The 23,348-nt window shown below is 42.0% G+C and overlaps 1 protein-coding gene across 2 annotated transcripts; it reads left to right on the top strand.

The window, feature by feature from the left end:
* The first annotated feature begins 404 nt into the window (after positions 1 to 404).
* scn1ba (sodium channel, voltage-gated, type I, beta a) lies at positions 405 to 21,380 on the top strand. Of its 2 annotated transcripts, XM_030750262.1 has the most exons (6): positions 405 to 2,036; positions 12,863 to 13,029; positions 14,811 to 15,048; positions 18,046 to 18,187; positions 18,447 to 18,518; positions 19,878 to 21,380. In XM_030750262.1, exons 1-5 carry the CDS (start codon positions 1,982 to 1,984, stop codon positions 18,511 to 18,513), a joined length of 669 nt encoding a protein of 222 aa, XP_030606122.1. In that variant the 5' UTR covers positions 405 to 1,981; the 3' UTR covers positions 18,514 to 18,518; positions 19,878 to 21,380. The 2 variants fall into 2 exon arrangements, with proteins under 2 accessions (XP_030606122.1, XP_030606123.1); XM_030750263.1 differs by lacking the exon at positions 18,447 to 18,518.
* Positions 21,381 to 23,348: the final 1,968 nt, after the last annotated feature.

The following is a 23,348-nucleotide window of genomic DNA, read 5'->3' as shown; positions in this document are numbered from 1 at the left end:
TTTAAAGACATTTCTACCACGCATTTATCCAGAAAAGGTGTAAAAATTAATAATTCACCCCCCCACCCCCGCACCACCACCGACACACACACACACACACACACACACACACACACACACACACACACACACACACACACACACAGGAAGCCTCACATTACACTGCTCTGCTATTAAGACCTCGCTCTCCGGTTTGCCAGCACGTGGGGGTTTCTGGAAGGGACAAAACCATCACATAAAACCACTGTTGCCATAACAACGGCTCTATACCTCTCCCCCCTCCTCTTCGTTCTCCATCCCTCTGCTGCAATGCATCACACCCTCCTCCTCCCACCTCTCCTCCTCCAGCATGCACCTCCCTCCCCCAGCCTTCACCCATCCCAAAGACTGATTAGCGCGGCATCCTTCCACTGACACACCATGTAATTTCTGTAGCTTTTCTTTCTTTGTGTGTGTGTGTGTGTTTGTGTTTTCTCGCTCAGGATCTCCGAGAGGAATATGTGGCTCTGCAGAAGATTTTTTGTCTATTCTTGAAGGCGAAAAAGAAGATTTTTCTCCCTTCTTTTTATTTTTCCCTGGTGTGATTCCCAAAGATCCTAAAATCTCTCCGATGTGAGGGAGACATGGATGGATGAAAGCAGACCATCCCTAACCTATCGTTTCAAGGATACCAGTGTGAAAAGGGCGCAGGATTTGTCCTCTACTAGAGGATATTCACAGGTAAACAGGACGTGTCGACGCCGCGCTCGGCTCGTTCCATTCAGAAAGAGCACAGACGGGATCTTAGGCTTTAGTTTAAGCTAATTCACCGATATGAGACCGGCCGCTACTTGTATGTAGTTTGGCGAGTTCAAACGCAGCCACACCGCTGGAATGCACAGCTGGAATCGCGCACTGTTCTGGTCTCCAGAGACGCACAGGAGAACCGGCCGCCTCAGCCGCTCCGTGCGTGCCATCTGAGCAGCGGAGCCACCTGTGCAGCTCATGCGCAGACAGCAGCCAAAATAACCATATGTGCACGCACAGCGGGTGATTTCATAAGAAGCTAAACACAAGACTCTTCCCCGGAAGACGGCAAGCAATAACACGAGACACGAGGCAATACTTAAAGGTGGTCATTTCTTCCAAAGCCAAAGAGAGGCGCACACTTCCCACTGCTTCCATCTCACCCACACTGTGGCTCCTCCGCCCTTTTTTAAACTCAGGTTGTATATGAGGAGAAAGTCAGCTCAGTGTTTCTTGTGGATTCACGCATGCAACATTTTGACAGACTTTTGAACTGCACGGTCACTGCCAGCTCTCACAAACTTCACGTCTTCTATTTCCAGCACAGTTTCCATCATCCCCTACCAGCTCAGCTGCAAATACCAGTCTTCCACTAGATTTTATTACCTTTATCTGGTGCACACAATCTCAATAATGGGACCTGAGGGTGTGCCACAGAATGTAAATAGTTGAACAAAGAGGCCGAAACCTGAAACCTGGACTGATTCCTCCCTCCGGTAACTCTAGATGCTCAAACACTGAGAGGCTGGACAGCTGAACAGAGCCAGAGAGGTGCCGAAACAAACTGCTGATGTGAGGGATTTCCAGGTGCTTAAGAAGGACCAGAGAAACAAGAGGACCCACCCACACCCCCATCCCTGAGAAAAACAGGGGGAGAAAAAGAAGAGGAGGAGGAGGAGGGTGAGGGCAGACCACACCCAGAGTCCCAGCAGTGTCAGGAAAGAGTCGCCCCCTCTCTCCTCCCAGACTTTTAGTCATAATCAGGACGTCTTTGGCATGTTTGTGCTCTGAGGGTTTCAGGATCTCTCCTGTCCATCTGTGTGTGTCCTATTCTTAGGTGTGTGTGTGTGTGTGTGTGTGTGTGTGTGTGTGTGTGTGTGTGTGTGTGTGTGTGTGTGTGTGTGTGCGCGCGAGTGTGTGTGAGTGTGTGTTGACAGCGTTGAGAGGCACCATCACTCCTGTTTCCTCTGTCAGGATGTCTGCAGTGAAAGAGCTGCTGCTGCTGCCTCTGGTCCTCCTGGCTCTTCAAGGTGAGTGGCGACTCGTTTGTTGCTGCTGAGGTGTTTCTGTTTGGGGGACTTTCTGTTCTCTGTGTGTGCGTCTGAATTTTGGTGTTCCATCATGGAGCTAAAAGCCCAGCTGTTCAAATTTTTAAATGAGATGAGGCCATGTGGCGGCTTTAAAATGCAGAGCACAGACACGCTCACGCATACCGACACGGCATCTGTTGTGTATCTTAAAAATCACGAACAGTGTGTGTGTCTGTGCCGTGCTCGCAGTGTAGAGCTTGTGCTTGAGATTGCTTTTCATTATTGATTAACATCCCAATGAAGTTCTTGATTAATCAGCTGTGAAGTGTGATGTCTAATTTATGTTGATAACAACAGACTGAAGCAACAAACCCTCACACTGGAGAAGCTGGAGTCAGAGGAGATAGCTTAAATAATTAAATGATTTATTAATTGGTAAATCCTTTGAGGTCCAGATCAGTAGCAGTGATGAGCTCCTGCTGATCTGCCTGTTGTGCTCTCAGAAAATAAAGCACGACAGCTGGTGTTTTATTTAATTCGTGTGGAAACCAACCAAGCTTGAATCTGAATTCATTCGATTAATTCACTCGCATCCCAGAAAACATTTCAATGTTAAATGACTGTTGGACGGCAGTCTCATCTCAAAGTCCAGTCTTGGTTGAAGATCAGTACCAAAATGACCTCGCAAGCATAACTTCACTGTCTGCTCGATGTGCTTCTTGGACCCTTTAATGAGGGGAAGTGTTTAATCCTTTAAAGGATTAGAACAAAAAATCAAACAAACCAAATCCTTTGTGAGAAGAATCGAAAACTCAAGAAAAGCTGAGCCGCAGCAAACTGTGACCTCAAGTTTGCTCTCAAACGTATTTCTCGTCTTTTGCGTGCAACACACACTGAGACACACAGATAAATGTAAACGGCACAAACGCGACAGGCGTTCAGTGTGACTGGTCTGTGTAGGTGGAGTGAATGTTGTGTGGCAGTTTGATGCAAACCATTTTATAACTAAATGAGCTGTCAGTCAGTTTTTGTATCAAAGACGTGTGCGTTTGCTTTGTAAGTGACGGTCTGACTGGACCTCTGGTCTCTGTGGGAACGACATCTGCCCGTCCTTGGGGCCGTTTCTGCTGTTTAACTGAGGGGATGAAATCAAGGCCTCAGCCATGTTTGCTGGCATCTGCAGCCAGTTTAGAATCACCAGTTAACCCAGCGTGCGTGTGTTTGGACTGCGAGGGGAAAATCGAGCCGCCCCACCAGACACATAAAGAACAGAGACATCAGGAGGGTTCAAACTCAGAACCTTCTTGTCTTTATATAAAAAGGCTAACCACTGAAGCACTGAGCCACCCATGGACAAGACAGAATGTATTAAATACTTTTCACTTAACTCGGGAAGTTAATCCTTAAAAGCTAAGAGTAAAATCAATATTCTACCTAATTTAGAAGACAATACAACTTAAAATCCAAACTAATCTGTGCAAATATGAACCTTTTACTCCTTGTTTTTGTCCTTCAAAATATAAACATAGTTACCTCGAGGTCCAAAATTTAGCCTTAGGGGCCACATATGTGTAGATCCTACCCACAGCTCAGCCTCCCGACATTATGCTGCATGCAGGTGTGGGATTTTAGGTGTTTCTGAAGTCGAGGACTCGGGTGAAAACGAGCATCCTTTAAACAGAAACCAGCTTCCTCTGCTCCTCCTGCATCATTTGAGATATCATGACTCACTTTCTCACATTCACAGGAAGCATTTATTTATTTAAAGCACAAGAAACACCTTCTGCTGATGTGGAAATAGCCTGAATTTCACCGTCCATCATGTTTAAATGACTGCCGGTCTCCTGGAACCTGCAGGCTGAGAAACACGTCGATCGGGTTTGAAAATGTAAATGTAAAACAATCGATTCGTGTTTATGAAAATAACAGGTTGCAATTTGAATCAATAATAACCATGAAAGCAAAGACTGTCATTTAAAGCATGCCAGACAAAAAAAAAGTGCTTTTGATGAATTTTTCAAAAAAGCACAAAGACAGCATTAAAAGTGAGATTTACTGAGCACTTATCTCTGTCAGCCAGCCGCACTCTAACTCACACTCAGTCGCTCACAACAATGTTGCACATGCATGGATCAACACAACGCAAACGGCTCAGAAAGTGGTTGCTCATAAAAGACCCAAGGCAAAGCTGTAGGAAAGTGAGTACACAAGTAAAGCTGGGTAACAAAGTAAGAAGGTTACACAACGTCTATTGGCAGGATGGTTTGGTCGAAGGCCCGGTGGGTTAGTTAAGGACTGGAGCATGAGTTTGCACATCTGGAGCTGGACGGAGGGAGGATGAAGACATAAAGGAAGGCACAAAACTGGATGGAAACTGTCAAAATAAGAGGAGAAGAACAGATTGAGGTGGATAAAAATAGCAGTTTGTGCATTTTAAGCTAAAAAAGAGGCATATTTAAAGGAAACTTAGTTAAATTTGATCTGATGACCCACCGTTAAACCAACTTAGGTGCAGAAATACATTCAGAAAAGCAAACTAGTTCCAAAATACATAAAATATTCCTTGATGGCTAATTTACTGAACCTTTGTGTACTTGACTCTTATGAGCTTAGGACTTTTTTTTTACTAGCTGCAGTTTGTAGTGGAGGAAAATGTCATTTTTCCCTAAATAAAAAAACAAACAAAACAAAAACACTTAACACAAAAATCCCTCAATGCAAGAAAATGTCCTTATTTAAGCAAAAAGATGAAATCTTTTTCTGCACCAGGAGTATATTTGATGTTTTTATGCAAATAGATCCCTCTAAAAACTGACTTTAGGCCACAGATAAGAAGCGTTTGCACCAAATTATCAAAAAATGGCTTCACATGTAATGAAATATTTCTTTGCTTTGAAAAAAGACTTCACTGCTCAACTTCTCCTATTTATTTAGCTTTTCATTCACCTATTTTAAAATCTGATCTTTACTCATTTTTGTCAGTATTTGCTTTTTCAAATTAACTACAGTTTTTCACAGTTGTATTAGAAGAGAGTTTTTACAGTTCGTAAACAATTTTGTTCTGTAAACATCTCAAACTGAATGGTACTGACCTAAAGCGTCAAAAGTACTTAAAACTACTTAAATTTATACAGAGGTGTCCCTCAGGGTTCAGTGCTCGATCATCTGAATTTTCACTTCTTTGAGCCCAAGGGCTTTTTTCAGACTTCACCCTCTTCTAAACATGCTGTTTCACATTTTTTTCTCCTCCTGGATTTGTATGATGTCATAAAGAGCTGAGATGGATAGCCAATCAGAAGACAGCTGGCTTAAATGGGAGGAGCTAAAAGCTTGCTTCAGACAGATAATGAACTGAGATTGTACCGAGGCCCAGTACAAGATCATTTTGCGCTGTGATTCACCCAAAGCTACTTTAGTGGAATTTAGAACTGGAAATGAGAAGAACTGATCCTGTTTAATATTCTCTAAACCACAATCTTTTCCTGACCCAAACTGAGAAGTTTGGTAGAAAGTTGAATGTTGCTTAGGTAGGTCTGATCTGATAGTTTGGATGGAGGTATTTTAGTGACCCAAAGCTGCAGTTTTAAAAGTTACAACAATCATTTGAACGTAGTGTGTGATTTCCTTTCAAGCCTGACCCGAAGCCCATTAAAACCTAATGCATTGCAGCAGAGAGACTCTTTGCAGCTACAGTTGCAACATGGCGGAGCCATTTAGTCTGTAAATGCCTCGGGTGCCACCATATTTGAAGAACTGCATCATCTCCATTCCATCACATCACTCCATCCTCTGCATCTGCACCACCACTGGAAATTCCATTAGATAGAAGCCCACAGGTCTAAGGAGCCAGGCTACAAGATAAACTAATTATGACTACTCCAGAGCTACAATGCAGCAAACCTTTAAAACGCTTTTAATCAGATTTGCACCCGGCAGTTTCAGAAAAGAGTTAGATGTCAACAAGGATTTCCAAACGGCTTTGCCATCATTTACAGGCAAGAAAATCTAAAAATAATTAGCATCTGTCTTTTTCAGAAACCCATCAGTCACCTTTTTCTGTGTGTGCACTTTCAGCCTCTGATGAAATATTAGCTCTTCAAAGTTTTACAAGCCTGATCTGAAAAAACTGTGTGGCACTAAAGGCTACAAGACGTTTGGATCTTATTTATCGCCTCACACAAACAAGGAGCTCTTGATTGATGTTCTTTGTCTGAATTCAACGGGAGCAAAAAGGTGATTTTTGGAAGCTATCAAATTACATTTTTCTTCTCCATCTGCAGCTGCTGCTCGCTTCTGATTCTGAAGCAGCTTTTTGATTCTATTTCAGGCGAGATCCTTTCTAACCCACAAATCTGGAGCGAGATAGTGTGGCACGACCTAATTGCAGGGTGCGTGTGTCCCACTCGATTGTGTCACACACACATGACAGGCACACACATGCACACACACATACGCATGCACGCGCGCCCGCTCTCACACACACACACACACACACACACACACACACACACACACACACACACACACACACACACACACACACACACACACACACACACACACACCTGAGCCCCTGTTCATCCAGCTGTATGTGACAGAGGTTTGTAATCCCAGTGAGCTGCTGTTGCTGCTGGAAGGGGGAGGCTTTGATGGGCTTCGATGAGCTTTGAAGGGCTTTGAAGGACAGGGTGACCTTGAACACAGCTTGTGGAATAAAGCAGACCCCTGGTAGCAGATTTCATCCATCGGGGTTCTCGAGAATATTGGAAGAAAAATACTTTTGTACAGCCGATAGGAAAAAAAAATGAAGGCCTGTTTGATTACAAGTGAAGTGACATCAAAGGCTTTCATCAGCATCCACAGGTGCCAAGGAAGATGTTTTTACAGCAGGTATTAAAGTACAAATGGAAGCTCGACAAAGCTCCTTGGATGTGCGATGTGTGTATGAAGGCCCCAAAGTGCCAAAATCACAAAAAAGTAAATAACTAAAATATTGTTAAATAACAACAACAACAACAACAAAAACAACAACAATAATAATAATACATGAATTCACAAAATGTGATATAATTTTATATTCCTCATTTGTGTCTATATTTATTTAATCTAATTTTGATATTTGATATTTATTTATTTATTTAATTTCAATGCTTAGTTTCCTTTGCAATTTTCCATGTTAACTTTAACTTAAATTTAAATAACTTTAAATTTTTTTTTGTATTTATTTATTTGCCATGTTAGGTTCATTTTCCCACATATTTATCTCCGGTAATTTCTGTTTTAACAGACACAATTTTTCCTTTTACTTATTAAGGTATCTTTAATTTTACATTTCTGTATCATTTCTTCCATTTACTTCCACAAACCCATTGATTTCTGTTTGCATTTTTACTTTTCCACTTTTTTTTCTTTTCTTTTTTTTTTTTCTTTTTGTCTCAGTGTGTCAAACAAAGCTACTGTCATCACTGACACCACCCATGGTCACAGGCAAAGACTCTATATAAAAAATGGATGTAGGTTCCAGGTCAAAAAAGTTACGGGGATGCAGAAGTGCTTTAAATCCGCATTATTTCTTTTTTGCTAACTGCCAGCAGGGGGCGACTCCTTTGGATTCAGTTGTATAAAAGCCTCTGAGAAAACGAGGCTTACTACTCACTTCATTTCTGATCTCAGTAAACACTTTAAAGAGTTTATGGCCTCAGTCGCTAGTTTACCGTGTGGCTACCTTGTGATTAACAAGTTGCTACAGTATGAGCATGCGGTCAGATCCACCCTGGCTTATCACAGCCAAAACACTCAGCTCGAAGCTTCAGGATGGGTCTTCAGTAAAGAATGGGTGACATCATGTCAGCAACAGCTGACATCTCTTATATACAGTCTGTTCTCACAGTAAGCCAGCATACAGAGCGGTCATTGATTACACATTAGCTACAGTTGTGCGTTTCCTTTTTTTGATGAACAAAAATGTTCAGTGTGAAAGACTTCAACTCTGAGTGCTGCATGAATGGATGTGCTTCACTTTTCTAACACTGATTCAAATGTTTTTAGAAAAAAAAATTCCAAACTGAAATGGAGGGAGAATTGTTTGAGGGTGAGATCGATGAGTTTCAGACAGAAATCGACCAAAGAAGTAGTTATGAGGAATGAAGGAAAAAAAAATTCATCTAAGCGGAAAATATAAATGAAAAACTGCAACAGACAAGATTTGCTTTTGGGTTTCATGACTTAATTTTTTTAAAAATCTGCCAAAAACTCACAAACAAATGAAAAAACGTTTTGTCTGTAGTTAGAAAACAGAGAATATTTGCTCTTTTGGATTCGATTGTGGAAAATATTTTGCCATTCAGCTTTGAAGGCTGAAAAGTTCAAAGTTGGAGTTTTATCTGTGAACATTTTCCTGTCAATAATAACCAACCAGCAACGACCCAGACTGCACAGAACTCACCAAACACACAAAAACATTTATGAGAAAATTAACAGAGTTTTATTTCATTTTAGTTTTGATTTTTTGTTTTCAGCTTCGTCAGCATCAGTTTGAGGTTTTGTGGCAGAAGAAGGTGAGACACCCGAGCTCAGTAAACATCTGCACCCACAACTCCTCATGAGGATTTTTGTGACCAAATTTTAAAAGATGAAAACTAAAGACATTTGTGGTATTACTCGTTTTTTTTTTCATTTCCTAAAGCCTATATTTTTTTAGTTAGGCAAAATACATTTTGCATTAGTTTTAGTTTAATTAACCCTAATAAAATGTTAATATAATAATAATAATAATAATAATAATAATAATAATTATTATTATTATTATTATTATTTTATTTTATTTTATTTTATTTTATTTTATTTTATTTTTTTTATTTTATTTGAGGGAGTTTTAGATTTTGAATTTGGGGGAAAGCGAGGAGGACTGAAGCACCCTTACTATGAGACCTCCTGGTCACCCCAATACCCCGGCTGTGCTCTTGGAGAGGAAACATGTGGAGTGAAGTTCTGTGTCTGTGCTCTCAAGTGGCGGCTTTGTGTAGCAGAATGCTCTCGCAACAACGTGCCTCTGTGTTCTCCTTGTTCCAGTGGAAAGTCTTTTGCTCTCTCTGTGTCGGGGGAAATGTCATGGATGCCGGGTGTTTCCCCAGGTCACGTATGTTTTTCTGTGCGTGTTGTTAACCCAGCCATGGAAACAGATGTCGTCCTCCCTCATCTCGTTTCCTGTCGCTTATCCAATTCTTTTTTCTTCCTCTTGTGCCCAGTTCAGCGAATAATCTTGATTCTGTTTGTATTTTCTTTAGCCTCCTGTGACACGCTAAGCTTGCCCCCCTCAGTGGGTGGATGGTCTTTTTGTGCAGCTAAGTCAGGTTCTTTTTTGCTTTGTAGGCCTCAGGAGAAAACAGCACCTGATATGAGAGATTAACCAGCCTGTCAGGAGGGAAAAAATCTACTAATCTGCATTTTCTGGAATATCCGTTGTATAATCCTGAACCTCTGTCGGCAGATTACGCAACGGATTTGCATTTTCGATGCTCTGTGCTTGTGTGCTGCTGCTGCTCTGAGGAATCATTGCTGAGGCACTCTGCTGACTGCTCAGTCTGCACTTTGGATGTGAACTCTTTGTGTCTGCTCGCATGTTTGTCTCGCTGTCTTTTCGCTGTCTCAGCTTTGGACAGTCAGCAGCATCCTTGCTCACCTTGCACAATGAGGCCTCTGGCTGCGTCACAAGCCACCCTCCCTCAGGATTACAGGCTCATGCTGTGTGTGTGTGTGTGTGTGTGTGTGTGTGTGTGTGTGTACAGCTGGATTTTCATCTGCACTGTAAACCCGAATGCGCAAAGTGATTAAATAGAATATGTTGTCTAAACTAAATATTACAAAGTTCCACTGACCTAACTGTTTTGAGTTCCTGTGGCATTTCCTTCCTATTGTGAGGTAAATAAATTATTTTTTGATTAACTTGTGCTTCAAAGTATAATTTCATGGTGCTCACGTCGGTCGTTTCAACATGAATGTGTGCGTCTGTCATCATCTTGTCAGTGGCTGCAGTGAGGGGTGCAGCAGCAAAGCTTACAAATGTTACTTAACAGACTGTGTTGTGTCATGCTGTGTTATTACATGTTTGTTAAGTCGTATTTACTGTTAAGTTGAACAGGCTACATTTCGGCTAATCTCTGATGACATGAGTGCAGCGGATTGACCTGAAAAGTGAACTTTAACCTTTCTGAATTGAAGTTTCAAAAAGAAATACAGGTCCTACATATATTACACAGAAAAAAATATCAAAATCAATAATCAGAAGTTAAACAACATCTTTAACACTGATCAATTATTACTTCTTGCACAGGAATAAGTTAAGTGTACTCAAAAGTTACAAAATTCATCAGAATATTTGATCTGATGAATTTTGTGAAGGAGGATGATGATCCTCCTTCACTTTGAGGATCATCATCACAGCTCTGTGTGAGTTTTTGGGTTTACAGTGTGGCTCCTGAGGCCAAAGCGCTCCTCTGCCTTCCTCCTGATCCCTGCTGTGCTGGTTCCTGTTTTAATGTGTCTCCTCTGTCTGTATTCCAGGCCTCATGTCTTTTCTCCATGTCAAACCCTCCTGTGTGTCTCTGCACACGTCCTCTTCCCGGTGTTTCTTTATTGCCTTCCTGTTTCCTTTGTTGTCGTTACCTGGTAGAATCTGTATCACAGACCTGAGTCACAACATCTTTGCATATTAATACTCAACTGGAAATTTGCAGTGTCTGTTGTTTCATTTCCAGATGCTTCCCTGTGAGATTTCACAGGGGCATCAAGTGATGCCCAACTTTCATCGACCTCTGTTGGCAGCTGAGGATTAGCGGCGGCACTGACAGCTGGTGCAGATTACAGCAGAGCGTAATTAACACAAACAATCAGATTGCATTTGTAACAGACACGAGAGCCAATTAGAGCAGATATGAATCTGAAAAAACAAAAATCAAATAACGCAACAGGTTTGCGTTTTCCTGAGCAGTGCGTGCAGACAGTGTTTGCCTCAGGTCTCTCTGGTGTTCAGCAGACTCGCCTCCCAGAAAACCCTAAAACCCCAGCCTTTAGAGCAAAAAGATGCTCTGCAGGAAAATTCTTTGGTCATATTTTAAAGTTTCAGATGTTTATGATCACACTTTCCTCAGAGAAGAAGGTGCCAAGGTTTGCGTAAATGTCAGCAACTGGTTGTAGACGAGTCAGCAGTTCAGCCAAATCCAAACTGATGATTCCCAAACTGCACATGATTACAGCAGATGGTGCCTGCTGCTGGTTTTAAAGCCAACAAGAGAATACTTAGTCGGACGAGCTGGTAGAGCTCTGAATTATGAGCCACTGCTCGATGGTTCAGTTTGCAAATTGCATTCATAAATTGTGCGGTTGCAACACAAACACAAAAAAATCAGCTCATGACAACAGTAGCCTGAGGTGACAAAGCTGACATTTCAGGCATTCAACCAAAATCCCATTTCACAAACCCACCGACATCAAGACGAGTGACTCTGGCTTTAGCACCGATACCTGCGGCTCGCTCTGAGCTCTTTCATCACGACATCCTCTCCACCCAAAATTAAATACAGCTTGTTTAAATGTGGCTTTTTATTCCAAGCACTACGCTTTCTGAATCCTCTGAAATCACTGAAATCAGGCTCGGGTTCAGGTGTTCTCAGGTGCATCTGGGTGGCTTTGTGGTCTGCTTTCAAATGCCTGAATCTCATCTTCTTGTTATATGACAGCGATCGACTCAGTAGTATTTTGGTTTATATTTGTGAAGTGTGTTTTTTTTTAACTCTCTCTTCTCCTCCTCCCCCCTTCCCCCTCTCTCTGCAGTGCATCAGCCTCCTCTCTTCTGCTTCTCCATCTCCCCGTGCTTTCTGTAGAAATGGCTGTTAATGACTGACGCCTGTGCTAACTTTCTCTTTCTCTCCTCTTTCATCTCTCCCCTCCCACGACCCTCGGCAGTGTGGTGGCTTTTCGATTGTGTGATTTCTTTTGAAATGTCTCAGGAAGTAAAGAAACAGAGATGTGTTTCTGTGAGCTCGTGGACGACCTGCGGCTGCTGTTCAATGATTTCTGAGTTGGTCTGATCAGCGTTGTGTGCTGTGTGTTTCCTGTCCCCTCCCTCATCCCCCTCCCTCCATCTTACAATTCAAATCAAACGCTTCCCCAGAGGTGAGAGTTGAGAATAGCACAAGATCATTGGTTGATGCTGAGGCCGCAGTGGAAACTGCAAGGTGCAGTGTGAGACAGAAACATTTGGAGTTGCAGGTGTGTAACTCCTGGCCGATGAGAAGTATGTGTCATGATGATGATGGCATATATAGAGTCACGCTTCTATATATGAATTTAGCTCAGTTAGCAGTGGACAGAATGCAAGATAATGGTATCACTCACTGCAACCTCTTTATTTCCTCTCAATTTCAGCTAAAAAACAAACAAAAAAACACCTGAAGTGCAAATTTCTCCAAAAGTGAAACCCAAATTCATCAAATTCAATTTATCTATGAGCTGAAATCATGAGAGGAAATAAAAAAATGCAAGGAAAAAAAAAGCTATGCCCGATATTAAAAGAAAGAAACAACACGCATGCAATAAGCATTAGGACCAAGCACGCAAAAATTAAAGAAGTAGCAAGCATTGTTTTCTCGAGTATGGTTTAGACAGTTTGCCTGCAAGTACTGAGAGAAAACAAAAGATCAGCCTTTCCCTCGAGTCACAGGTACACGACAGAGAGGGAGATGGCCACCCACGGCTCTTACCTCTGACCCTGTGACCTGCAAACAGGCACAGAGACAGAAACTAACTGCCTGCTCTTCACTCTGCAGCATCGCTGTGCCACGGAGCCTGCGTGGAAGTGGACTCGGACACAGAGGCAGTTGCCCATGAAGGATTCAAGCTGGGCTGCATCTCCTGTAAGATGAGGGGCGAGGTGCCCGCCATGGCCGCCGTCAACTGGTACTTCAAAGGTTCAGACGAGAGCGACTTCTCACATGTAAGCAGAAACAAGACAAAGATAAGCAGCAAAGAAGGCCTGAGAAAGGTCATGGAGGGGACATGACTTTAATGTTAATGTCGAGAGTCGCCTTGTTGTTGGTTGGTTAAACTGTACAGGTACAAATAACTGACACCTACATACCTGCCATTCAGTACTAACAGGCAAAGAAATCCTAGAATTTCACTCCTTGGATGGTGTGTTAGTACATTTAGAGGCACAACATTCATATTGTTTCTCTGATAATTGTATTAAAAATGCTCTAAAAGGCCCCAGCAGCACAAACATTGTCAGAAAGCTAGCAGCTACAGACACCTGTGCTGGCACAGCTGTTTATCAAAGTGACCACATCCCAACTTTAACCAACTCTTAGCATCCAAACGGATGAGCTGTAAAGATAAAGATTCACACAGTTATCATGAAAGGGGAAATTTTCTATAGAGACCTGGTCCTGTTTCTTGTACCACACCATTAACACCTTTGTTTCTGCTGTAACGATAGACAATTTTATTTAAAGCTTGTGGAGAGTTGTGTTTGCTTATCCAAAAGATGGCAGCACCGAATTTTCGTTGGCCTCAAACGTGGTGCAGCTGTCCTGGAGCTGTTTTAGAACCAGAAATGATGCAATCACTACAGCAGAAAACATCTGCAATGCATTTTTCATGACAGGCTTTTTGCATTGGCCGAAAATCTTTTACTTATTTAAGCAGCTCCAACCAGACACAGCAAAGAAGCCATTACACTCTATACGTCCAAAATGAGAGATCCCATTAGCGCTGAGCTGCCATTTAGATTCAGTCTCCATTAATTTAGCAGGAAGTGCAGATGTGAGGTGTAGACTGCAGCTCGGTCGATAGAGAGATGTGGAGACCAGATGTCTGTTTCTTTAATTAGAAACGAGAGAAAACAGAAGCTTTTTGATGGAGTTTTAGTCATTTAAACCGAATGGCAATCGCAGGCTATCTGAAAGACAAATGCAGCCACTGTGACACCACCCATTTGTTTCAAGACCCTGCAGTAATGTTTTGGCTGCCATCATGTGACCATTCCCAACCAAGTTATCAGCTAATGCTAGCAAGCTTGGTTACCTTCTTACAGTGGATCATCTGCCTCCACCTCACCGTGTCACACCGACCCTCTGCATGTCTCATACTGCATCCATGAATCTTCTCTGAGGTCTTCCTCCTCCTTGCCTTTTTTTTTAGTAGCAGGCAGTAAACTGGGACATTTTAATCATGGGAGTCTGTGCGGATTGTCTCACTTCTGGAGCCAGCGTCAACTGGCCATCAGAACACACGGTAGTGTGTTAGGTCTCACCTTTGTTAATTCACTGAACTGGAGCTCTCTGCCCTGTCTGTGCTGTTGGCACCTTGTGGAGCATTTTTAATTGTAATTATGTTGCACCTTTATAGTTTACAAATCAGTCAGCTAATCAAGTGTGCTTGAGTTGGCTGATGGACACAGCGCTCTATCCTCTCTCTCAAATATTGTCACATCTGGCTCCAAAAACCCCCCTCCCACAAATGTAGAGTCCAGGAAGGGTGATATCATATTAGCTACATCCGTCCTAGAAATCACTGAATTTTCACATGATTTCATGTGACACCTGCAAATAAATATGACTGCACACCAAAGAATGTTAATCCAATCCAAAAAACAAGTGGAAAAACACACAAGAGGTTTAATGATGTGAAAAAAAAAAGAAAAACAGCTTGTTCTCAGTTTAACATTGATGTCAAAGGTGATCACAGTATGTTTTTCCTCTCTGCCTCCTCTTCCAGCTGTACAGCTATGAAGACAAAAATGGCGAGGTCATTGACCCACGTTTCTATGAGCGTCTGGACTGGAACGGCAGCAAGCAGACCAGGGACCTGCAGGACGGCTCCATCTATATCCTCAATGTGACCTACAATGACACGGGAACCTACAAATGCACATTTAGCAGGATCCTCATGTACAGCAACTATGAGTACCAAACGTCCACCACCAAGTTTATCATCATTAATGTGGTTCCACGACGTAAGCACTGAACCTGAAACACTGATTGACTCATATTTGCTGTTCTGTTCTATCGATTTGTGTCACGCTGAGGTATCCAACGTGTAGTTGGGAGATCAGGGTTGATCACGCTTTTTACTTCAATTAACTGTAAGCCAAACAACAAGCTAGAATAATACCGCCAACCTGGCAGTGACAAAAACCGCAATTCCTCTAATGGCCACTAGAGGCTGGCTTCAAAAGTGGGTCAATCCCCATAGACTCCCATGTTAAAATGTTCAACTTTACAACATTAAAAATCATATTTACATCCTGATACAAAATGGTTTTAGTCCCCTATGGATAGTTTCCCCTTCATAACAACTCTATGGGGGGGGTCAGCCTTTTAAAATAACAGCCCCAGTGGCCTTTTTCTTGAGGCTTAAAATGTGAGAAATGTTTGAAAATAGTTTTCACTGTTTTAATTTCTAACTGTTGCATAAGTAGGTAGCACGTTCTCATCCCATATTATATAATCCTCCCTGATGTTATGCACATGGTGTTCTTTGTTGTCGGCTGCATTAGCCATCTTTTTACACCTTTCAAAGTCTGCTTTAGAGATTCAAGGGGTGTTGGTGGAGCCAGCCAGGAGGCCTTGGTTTGCATCATGTTGACCTTTGTGTTTTTGCTTATTTCACTTGCTGATTGTTTTGTTTTGACTGCATTTTTACCTTCATTTTCACTCACTGGTTAGTTGATTTATGCGCTAAAAATACTTCTGGTTTAGGGAAAAGATGTGGTTTGGAATACAGCACACCCTTCTCACAGCAGCGCTGCATGCTGAAAAATGATGAGCGACACCCCGTCTGAGTAATGCCATAACTCGGTATGTCAGGTTCCACCGCCAAAGGACACACTGTGTGTAAATGAGCCACGTCAGCAGCTTTGAACGTGATGCTGGTTTAAAAATACGTTACAGCATCGTATCACAAAACAACTCTTAAAGCGCTGAACATCACAGACTGATGGGCTTTAATAATGCAGCGGTGGGTTTTCCTTTAGGAGGCAAGGACAGCTCCACGCAGTTATTATTCTGTCTCTCACCTGTCTTAGTCAAACACTATCTCATATGTGAAGTCCCAGATCAAACCAAAGTAAAAGAAAAACAACCCTGCAGGCGTAAGTGAAATGGGAGTGTATTTACAAAGCTGTAGTGCTGTTTGCAGAAGTGGATTTTTTCCACAGATCTTAAATATCCCAGAAGAAAATTCTCAGGAATGTCCATGCAGTGTTTGTAATCTTTTTTTTTTACAGTAGTGTTAACTCAAGCACAGAATTTTTCATTTAGACACTATTTCTATTTTTGTTATTTAGAGTGTATTATAATTTTATTGTCAGGCAGCATGGTGGATAAGTGGTTAGTGTAGTTGCCTCACACCAAGAAGGTCCTTCTGTGTGGATCTTGTTTTAATGTCCTCAAATACTGTTATTTTAAACATGCGGTGCATAAATTCAGAGGTGTCCCTCAGGGTTCTGTGCGCAGTCCTCTGAATTTTCATATGTTTTTGAAAGAATAAATTAACCTTCAAAGGGGAGCCATTCTGCTTTTCTTCTTCTTATTTATATTTATATAACCACTGAGGTATTGCCAGGCCAGCCAAGAGACGTAATCTCTTCAGAGTGTCCTGGATCTGCCGTGGGGTCTCCTGTCAGGTGCCTGAAACACCTCACCTTGGAGGCATCCTAATCAGATGCCTGCACTACCTCAGCTGGCTGTTTTCCATGTGGAGGAGCAGCAGTTCTATTCTGAGCCCCTCCTGAATGACAGAGCTCCTCTCTGATGTGAAAGCCAGACATCCTTCAGAGGGAGCTCGTTTGTTTTTCAGTTAATACCCAAACCTGAGGGTACAAACATAAAATGACTGATAAATTGCTCAGCTGTCTCTTCACCACAAAAGACCAGTACAGCATCCTCATCACCACAGATACTGCACCAATCAGTCTGTCTACCTTATGCCATGAATCACCACCAAACCAGGTGATTCCAGGAACTATGTTGCCAGGGCCTCTGGTTGGGTCTCCCAAGGCAAATTGGTCCTGGGTCAGACCAAATGTGATGCAGAAGATGGGTAAACACCAGTGGACTGTGTTACCATGGCCCCACCTGGGAGCCAAGACTGGACGGAGGCTTGTTGGTGAGCTCCTGGCAGCTCAGCCCTCCTGGGGTCAGCCTTCCTGTGTACCCCCCACCTGCAGGAGTCCAGTGTCACAGTCTCATGCCCGGGCACTGAAACTGGTTCTTGGGGCATAGAATAGCACTCACTGTGTGTCAAATGCTCATGCTTCAGATGCTTTAAACACTCTAAGATAGGTTTTTCTACTCTTGGATCTGGATATTTAATTATGCAATACTGTGACGTATTGCCTTGATGTACTCATATTGTCCAAAAGAAAGAAAGAAAGAAAAAGAAGAGCTTAGTTACAGTTAATGTGAGCGCTTTGAGTGCCTAAATTATCACAGAGGTGTCCCTCAGGGTTCAATACTGAGTCCTCTGGATTTTCATCATTTTTAAGCACTAGTTGCTGAAAAGGATTCATTTACAGCACCACTCCTTTTTTTTCTTTAGTCATATACAGTGTTGCTCATATTAAACGACCAAAGTTTCAGATAATGAAGTTAATGTATGTTCACATAAACCAGCTGTTCAGCCTTCAGACTGCTTTCAACACTTTTTTCTACTCTTGGATCTTTATGATGTCATAAAGTAGAAGCGGGTGATAAAACCAGAGGACAGGCAGAGGATGAACTGAGAGGCTGGGTTTAAGGGAAATAGGAATTTTGAACTGCAAATCATGTGAAACAACTCCAGAAAAGCTCAGGAAAAGATGGAAATTGATACCTTTTTTAAAATTCAGGAGTCATATTGTTTAAAAAAAAAATGCATGGCATGGACATCCTTCATCATCTCTTTATGGTACAAATTCAACTCTCTTCCCAGTATAATACAGCTTAGCTTATCTCCCTCTGTGTCTCTCTAGTCACCAGGGGAATGGCATCCATCTTGTCTGAGGTGATGATGTATGTCTCCATCATCGGGCTGCAGTTCTGGTTGGTGGTCGAGATGATTTACTGCTACAGGAAGATCTCGGCAGCAGGAGAGGAAGCTCTGAGAGAGAGCGCGTGAGTACTGCCCAAAGCACACGAGCAGCCGGCCTCCCTCCAGTAACAGCTCTTCATGTCCAGATCCCGCCGGGTCGCCCAAATGTCCTGGCCTCCCACCTTCCCCTTCTGACCTTGTTTTTCCATCCTACCGCTGTTTGTCAATCTGTTTCAATCTGCTGTTTTCAAAATAACATTTTCCTTTCCCCCTCAAAGAGCTGACATCTTGTTCTGATTCTGATTCCTGTTTCTCCCCTTTCTACTTCTCTCTTTCTTCCAGGGAGGAGTATTTAGCTATAGCATCGGAAAGTAAAGATAATTGTGCAGGTGAACAGGAGGCAGAATAGCACTGGTAGGTGTTCATTCCCATCAAACTTGGAATTCAGTTTCTTTGGTTTTATTTTCCATTTCAAGAAGATGCAAGAACGGAGCACCGGGTTGAGGTTTTCAACATCAATCTAATTTTACATTATTTTTAAGAACAGATTGTTTCCTGCCTGCTGTCTGCATCTGCAGGCGAGCTCATTGTGGCTTAAGTCTTGTTTTATTTTCCATGTGACTTTTCTCATCATTTTATTCAATTCTTTCTGTACTTCTATCACTGAAATGGGTGCAGACATAAATTACTTCTAAAAGTCTGAGAAACAAACATAACTATGTGTTGAAGATTTATTATTTCTTGACCCTTTTAAATGACTCTGGTGGCTCCCTGGTTTGCCAACTGTGCTTCATCTTACATTCAGACGGTCATCATGAGGAACATTTAGAGACCATCACAAGGCATGAATATTGTCTTTAGATTTTACAGTGCTCTAAAAACTGAAGCAAACACTCGCTCATCAGAGCTTATGCCAGGGCCTGGCCTGTGCTCATGGCCCAGAGCTGTGCAGCTTTATTGGGATTCTCCAGGAAACACCAGAAATGGAAGGTCTGTTACTGGTGAACGTTCTGCTGTCCGCATCCATCATGGCCGGTTTGGCAGTGGGTCAGTGATGGTCTGGGGAGGCATATCCCAGCCCCACCCTAACCTCCATGTGTTAGTCAACAGTACCCTGCCTGCTGTTGGTACAGGGTGAAATCCACTGTCAGGCCTTATGCTGATGCAGTGAGTTCCTCCTGCAGTACAACTTTACTCACATACAAGGTCAGTGTGTAGGCAGTTGTAGATGAAGGAGTGATGTCACTGACTGACTTTTGAATATTTTATTTATCACAATCTGATATCAATGGGTGTTTCATTATCCCTCAAAATATATATCTCAGTCTCTATATCTACATTCATATCTATCTATAGAGGTATGTCAGAATCTAATTTACATAACAGCTGCTTTTGGCTGCTCCCTTATTCACAGTGGGTCACCTCAGTGTTTGATTTGGCAGATATTTATGCTGGATGCTCTTCCTGACACAACCCCCAAAAGGATTTGTGTCCTCCCAATAATCAACCAGGGATCTTTCCCTGGAAAATCTGAACCACTACAAAAGTTTTTAGGAGTACACAGCAAATGCATTTTAGTTTCATTTCCACATGTGTTCACTCTTATGTTGTAATGGCAGTTACTGATGACTCTTATGCAGTTTTTGCCTGTTGCAGTCTGACACACTGCTTTAAATGCAGTCTATAAATTCTAAACTGAGTTTTGTATTATTGCAGTTCCTGCTCCACTTCACTCACTTTCCTGGAGTTTTACATTGGTTTTTAACATTTCAGGTCAATGAGGACTAAAAGGCAGCTTCCTTGAGGACTTTCTCATCCACTTGTGTGCCCTCTCCTCGTCTCACTGTCACTCACCTCTCACCGTCCTCTCCACAAGCTGGAAACATGAAACCACAGTGAGGAGAAAGATTTTCATGGAGGGGTTTTCTTTTGAAGAAAGTGATTTTCTACAGCGGGGTGGAAAGGATGGACTTCCTGAGGGAATGCACGGATGCATCAGGTCATTGTTAAACTGGACAGAAAGGAGAGCGTGAGGGAGTCATGCTGTATATAGGTGTATAAGTCTGCACAGAACACATGTAGTGTATATTAAACGCTATGTATTCACTAATTGCATGCTTGCAAGCTTATGACATACTCCATCACTCAGTGTGTTGGTGCCAGGTTTTTACCAACATGAGTGTTAAAGTCATGTGTTTCCTCTGCAGGTTTATGAAGCTGTGGAGCCACAAAGTGTTTATCACAGCAATTTAAACTGATACTGAAGATTTGGACTAATGGACTTTTGTCCCTCTAAAAATTGGGAGAGAAAAATTCAGTCTTTGCAATCTAAACTTTATAACTACTAAAAACTACAGAGAAAACATCCCAACAGCACTGACGCTTAATGCTTTAATGCAATGATTTAAAAACAAAACCCCCCAGAATTTAGACAATTTTTTGCCTGAAAAATTTGAGGTACAATTGCCACAAAATAATGTAAAATACAGAATACAAAACATATTTGCCAGTCCATCGCATGTGCAGCGCAACAGCAGCTCATTATCTCAGAAACCGTTTACCAGCTGGGTGAAAAGGCCACACATCCAAACATTTCAAACCTTTTTAACTCGTAGAAAATGGAGCAGATTTTAATGAGGTATGTGTGAGAACATGAGATGATTTTGGAACGCTTATGACTGTCTAAAGTTTTTGCACACAAAGAAACACGACAGCATCACCTTCACACACCAGAAATATTCTGTGAAGTCTGCTAAATGTTTATTTCACTTCAGGATGTTATCAGATAAAAGAAGAGGGACGCACTAGTTGAAGTGGACCTATTCTGCTTTTCCTTATCCTCTGTCATATTCATAGACTGTAATCATGGTGGATGGTCATATTAAACAGAGGCCTGCATCAAGGCCCAGTATAATACCCCTTTTCCACCAAAAAGAAGCCAGTCTTGCCTTGGCTCCTTGTGTTAGTACCAAAGGTTGGGTTAATTTCTGTGGGAAGAAACTCATATTGGATACAATCTGTTAGCTGCAGCTCTGAGTTATTGGTGAATTTAGGCAAGCAGTGCCTCCCAGTCTGTAGTCCACCTCTGAGCGCCACAGACTGTATATAAAAATGAAAAAAGGATGTAGCCTCTGTGGTTTCAGGACATTTTGAGGCCTCTACATTAGTGTTTTATTCACCTCCATGTTGGTTTTTCAAGCCATAAGTGACCACATTTGAAAGAGAGCATGGAGAGCTAAATCTAGCAACCTTGTCCAACAAACTGCATCCATAAACCTCATTTTATATATATATATATATATATATATATATATATATATATATATATATATATATATATATATATATATATATATATATATATATATATATATACACACACACACACACACACCTGTGATAACTAACAGACTCATTCAACTGACTGAAACACAAGTTTCCTGGACTGGTTGTACCTTAAAGCAAGCCATTTCATATGTCAGGTAATTCCATTAAATGCTTTTAAAAGCCACCAACAGCACAAACACAGTCCAGAGGTCCAGAGTTTGGTGGCTCCAAGTGGCCGAGGGGAAGCGCAGCAGGACCAGCAGCTACAGCCGGCTGTGTCAGCATCCACCTGTCAAACAAAGCAGCCACACCCACCCCTATCCTTTAGCTGCAGAAGTATCCAGATGGAGTTACATGGTGATGGAGAAAATCACCTTCCTCAGAGCTGTTATGAAGGGGAACGATTGCTACAGAGGACAAAGCCATTTTTGTATCAGGCTGTACATGTGTTTACTTCTGCTGTACCGTTGGACATTTTAATATGGGAGTCTATGGGGACGGACTCACACTTAGAGGCAGCCTCTGGTGGACATGAGAGGAACTGCAGCTGATGGTGGCGCTGGTTACTGATGGTGTCTCTGTTTTGGTAGAAATGTATGGAAAGTTTTTGAGGCTGGGCTCTAGCACCAGCACTGCACTGGGGAAAAGGAGGCATTGAAATAAAATAAATAAGGATTATTTTGAAGCATGCAAAGCTGCTCTACTTCAGTCGAGGCACATAAATATGAAGCTGGAAATGAGCAGAATAGGTCTACTTCAGCATGTTTTTAGTGTTTGATTTTTGATCCTGTTTTATCTTCCATATGTCACAGGTATGTTTAATATTTTTCTTGATACTCAGACCATTACAAGATAAATAAATAAAAAGCTAAAGCCTGGCAGGCCTTTTCAGCAGATCACCGCCCTGTTTAAACTGGCCGTTTAACACAAGGAGGCTCACTGCTCGTTAGTTTGCCCTTCAACGCTGTTTACAAGCCTGAGTGCTGAAAAACCCCCTCACCAGATTCATGAGATGAGGAGAAAATTAAAAAAAAAAACTGTGACTTCCTGTCACAGATCAGAAGCTGATGCCCCCCCCCAAAAAGTGCAGCTTAACCGCTTTATCTGAAGTCATGATACAAAAGTGTGATCTTCAGCACTCTAAACTTTCCCCACACGTTTAACTTCACACGAATGTCTTAGTGTCTTTGTAGAAACCTAAAGGGCTCAACAACTGCCGTGGGCAAAAGCACCACAAATCCTGCCCAGTGTGCCTCCTGGAGAGAAGCCAGTGGAAACAAAAAAAAAAAAAAAAAAAAAAGGGAAAAGGGTGACAGGTGAAGCCTTGGCACAGTCTTTTTTTTCTTTTTTAAAAAGAAAGATGTTTCCAGACAGCCACTAGATGGCAGCCCAACACTGCCAATCTGCATGTTTACTGCTCATCTCTTTTGTACAAAAGAAAGTTTCATACTTAGAGAGTTTAAGAAGCCGACACGTACCTGCATGCTTTGAGATGGAATAATGCAAAGACGGCAAATTTTTTTTAGGACAAACACCCAAAGTCGATGAGATGCTAAAATAAAAAAACAAACAAAGCAATTCATGCGCTCCTTTCTAAGCGATGTACTTTGTGCTTTTTGAATAAATTTTCCTGCACAAATGAAGCGACTGGTGAAATAAAGTGAAAAAGCCGCCCTGCCCCCCTCCCTGCTGCACTGCTCGTGTTTCCTTTTAGCGACAAATAAAACTTCAGTTTTAGGTGTGGAAATGTTGCTTTAAAAAAAAAAAAACCACACCACATACACAGAAACAAATAAAACCTCTGAGAGAAAAAAAAAGCTGCATCTGCGTGGTTTTAATTTACACTTCGTGTCTTTGCACATGAAATGAAGTAAAACTGGGTTTATGTTGTTTTATGGTGGGATACTCATTTCCTGT

The sequence above is a fragment of the Archocentrus centrarchus genome, chromosome 16 (assembly GCF_007364275.1).
Source record: "Archocentrus centrarchus isolate MPI-CPG fArcCen1 chromosome 16, fArcCen1, whole genome shotgun sequence".
In the NCBI taxonomy this organism is placed as follows: Eukaryota; Metazoa; Chordata; class Actinopteri; order Cichliformes; family Cichlidae; genus Archocentrus; species Archocentrus centrarchus.
This window is presented reverse-complemented; position numbering and strand designations above follow the sequence as displayed.

Coding starts and splice junctions, on each gene's coding strand:
- scn1ba (XM_030750262.1), top strand. CDS start 1,982: ATGTCTGCAGTGAAAGAGCTGCTGCTGCTGCCTCTGGTCCTCCTGGCT. Junction 2,037..12,862: donor GGTCCTCCTGGCTCTTCAAG/GTGAGTGGCGAC, acceptor TTCACTCTGCAG/CATCGCTGTGCCACGGAGCC. Junction 15,049..18,045: donor CATTAATGTGGTTCCACGAC/GTAAGCACTGAA, acceptor GTGTCTCTCTAG/TCACCAGGGGAATGGCATCC.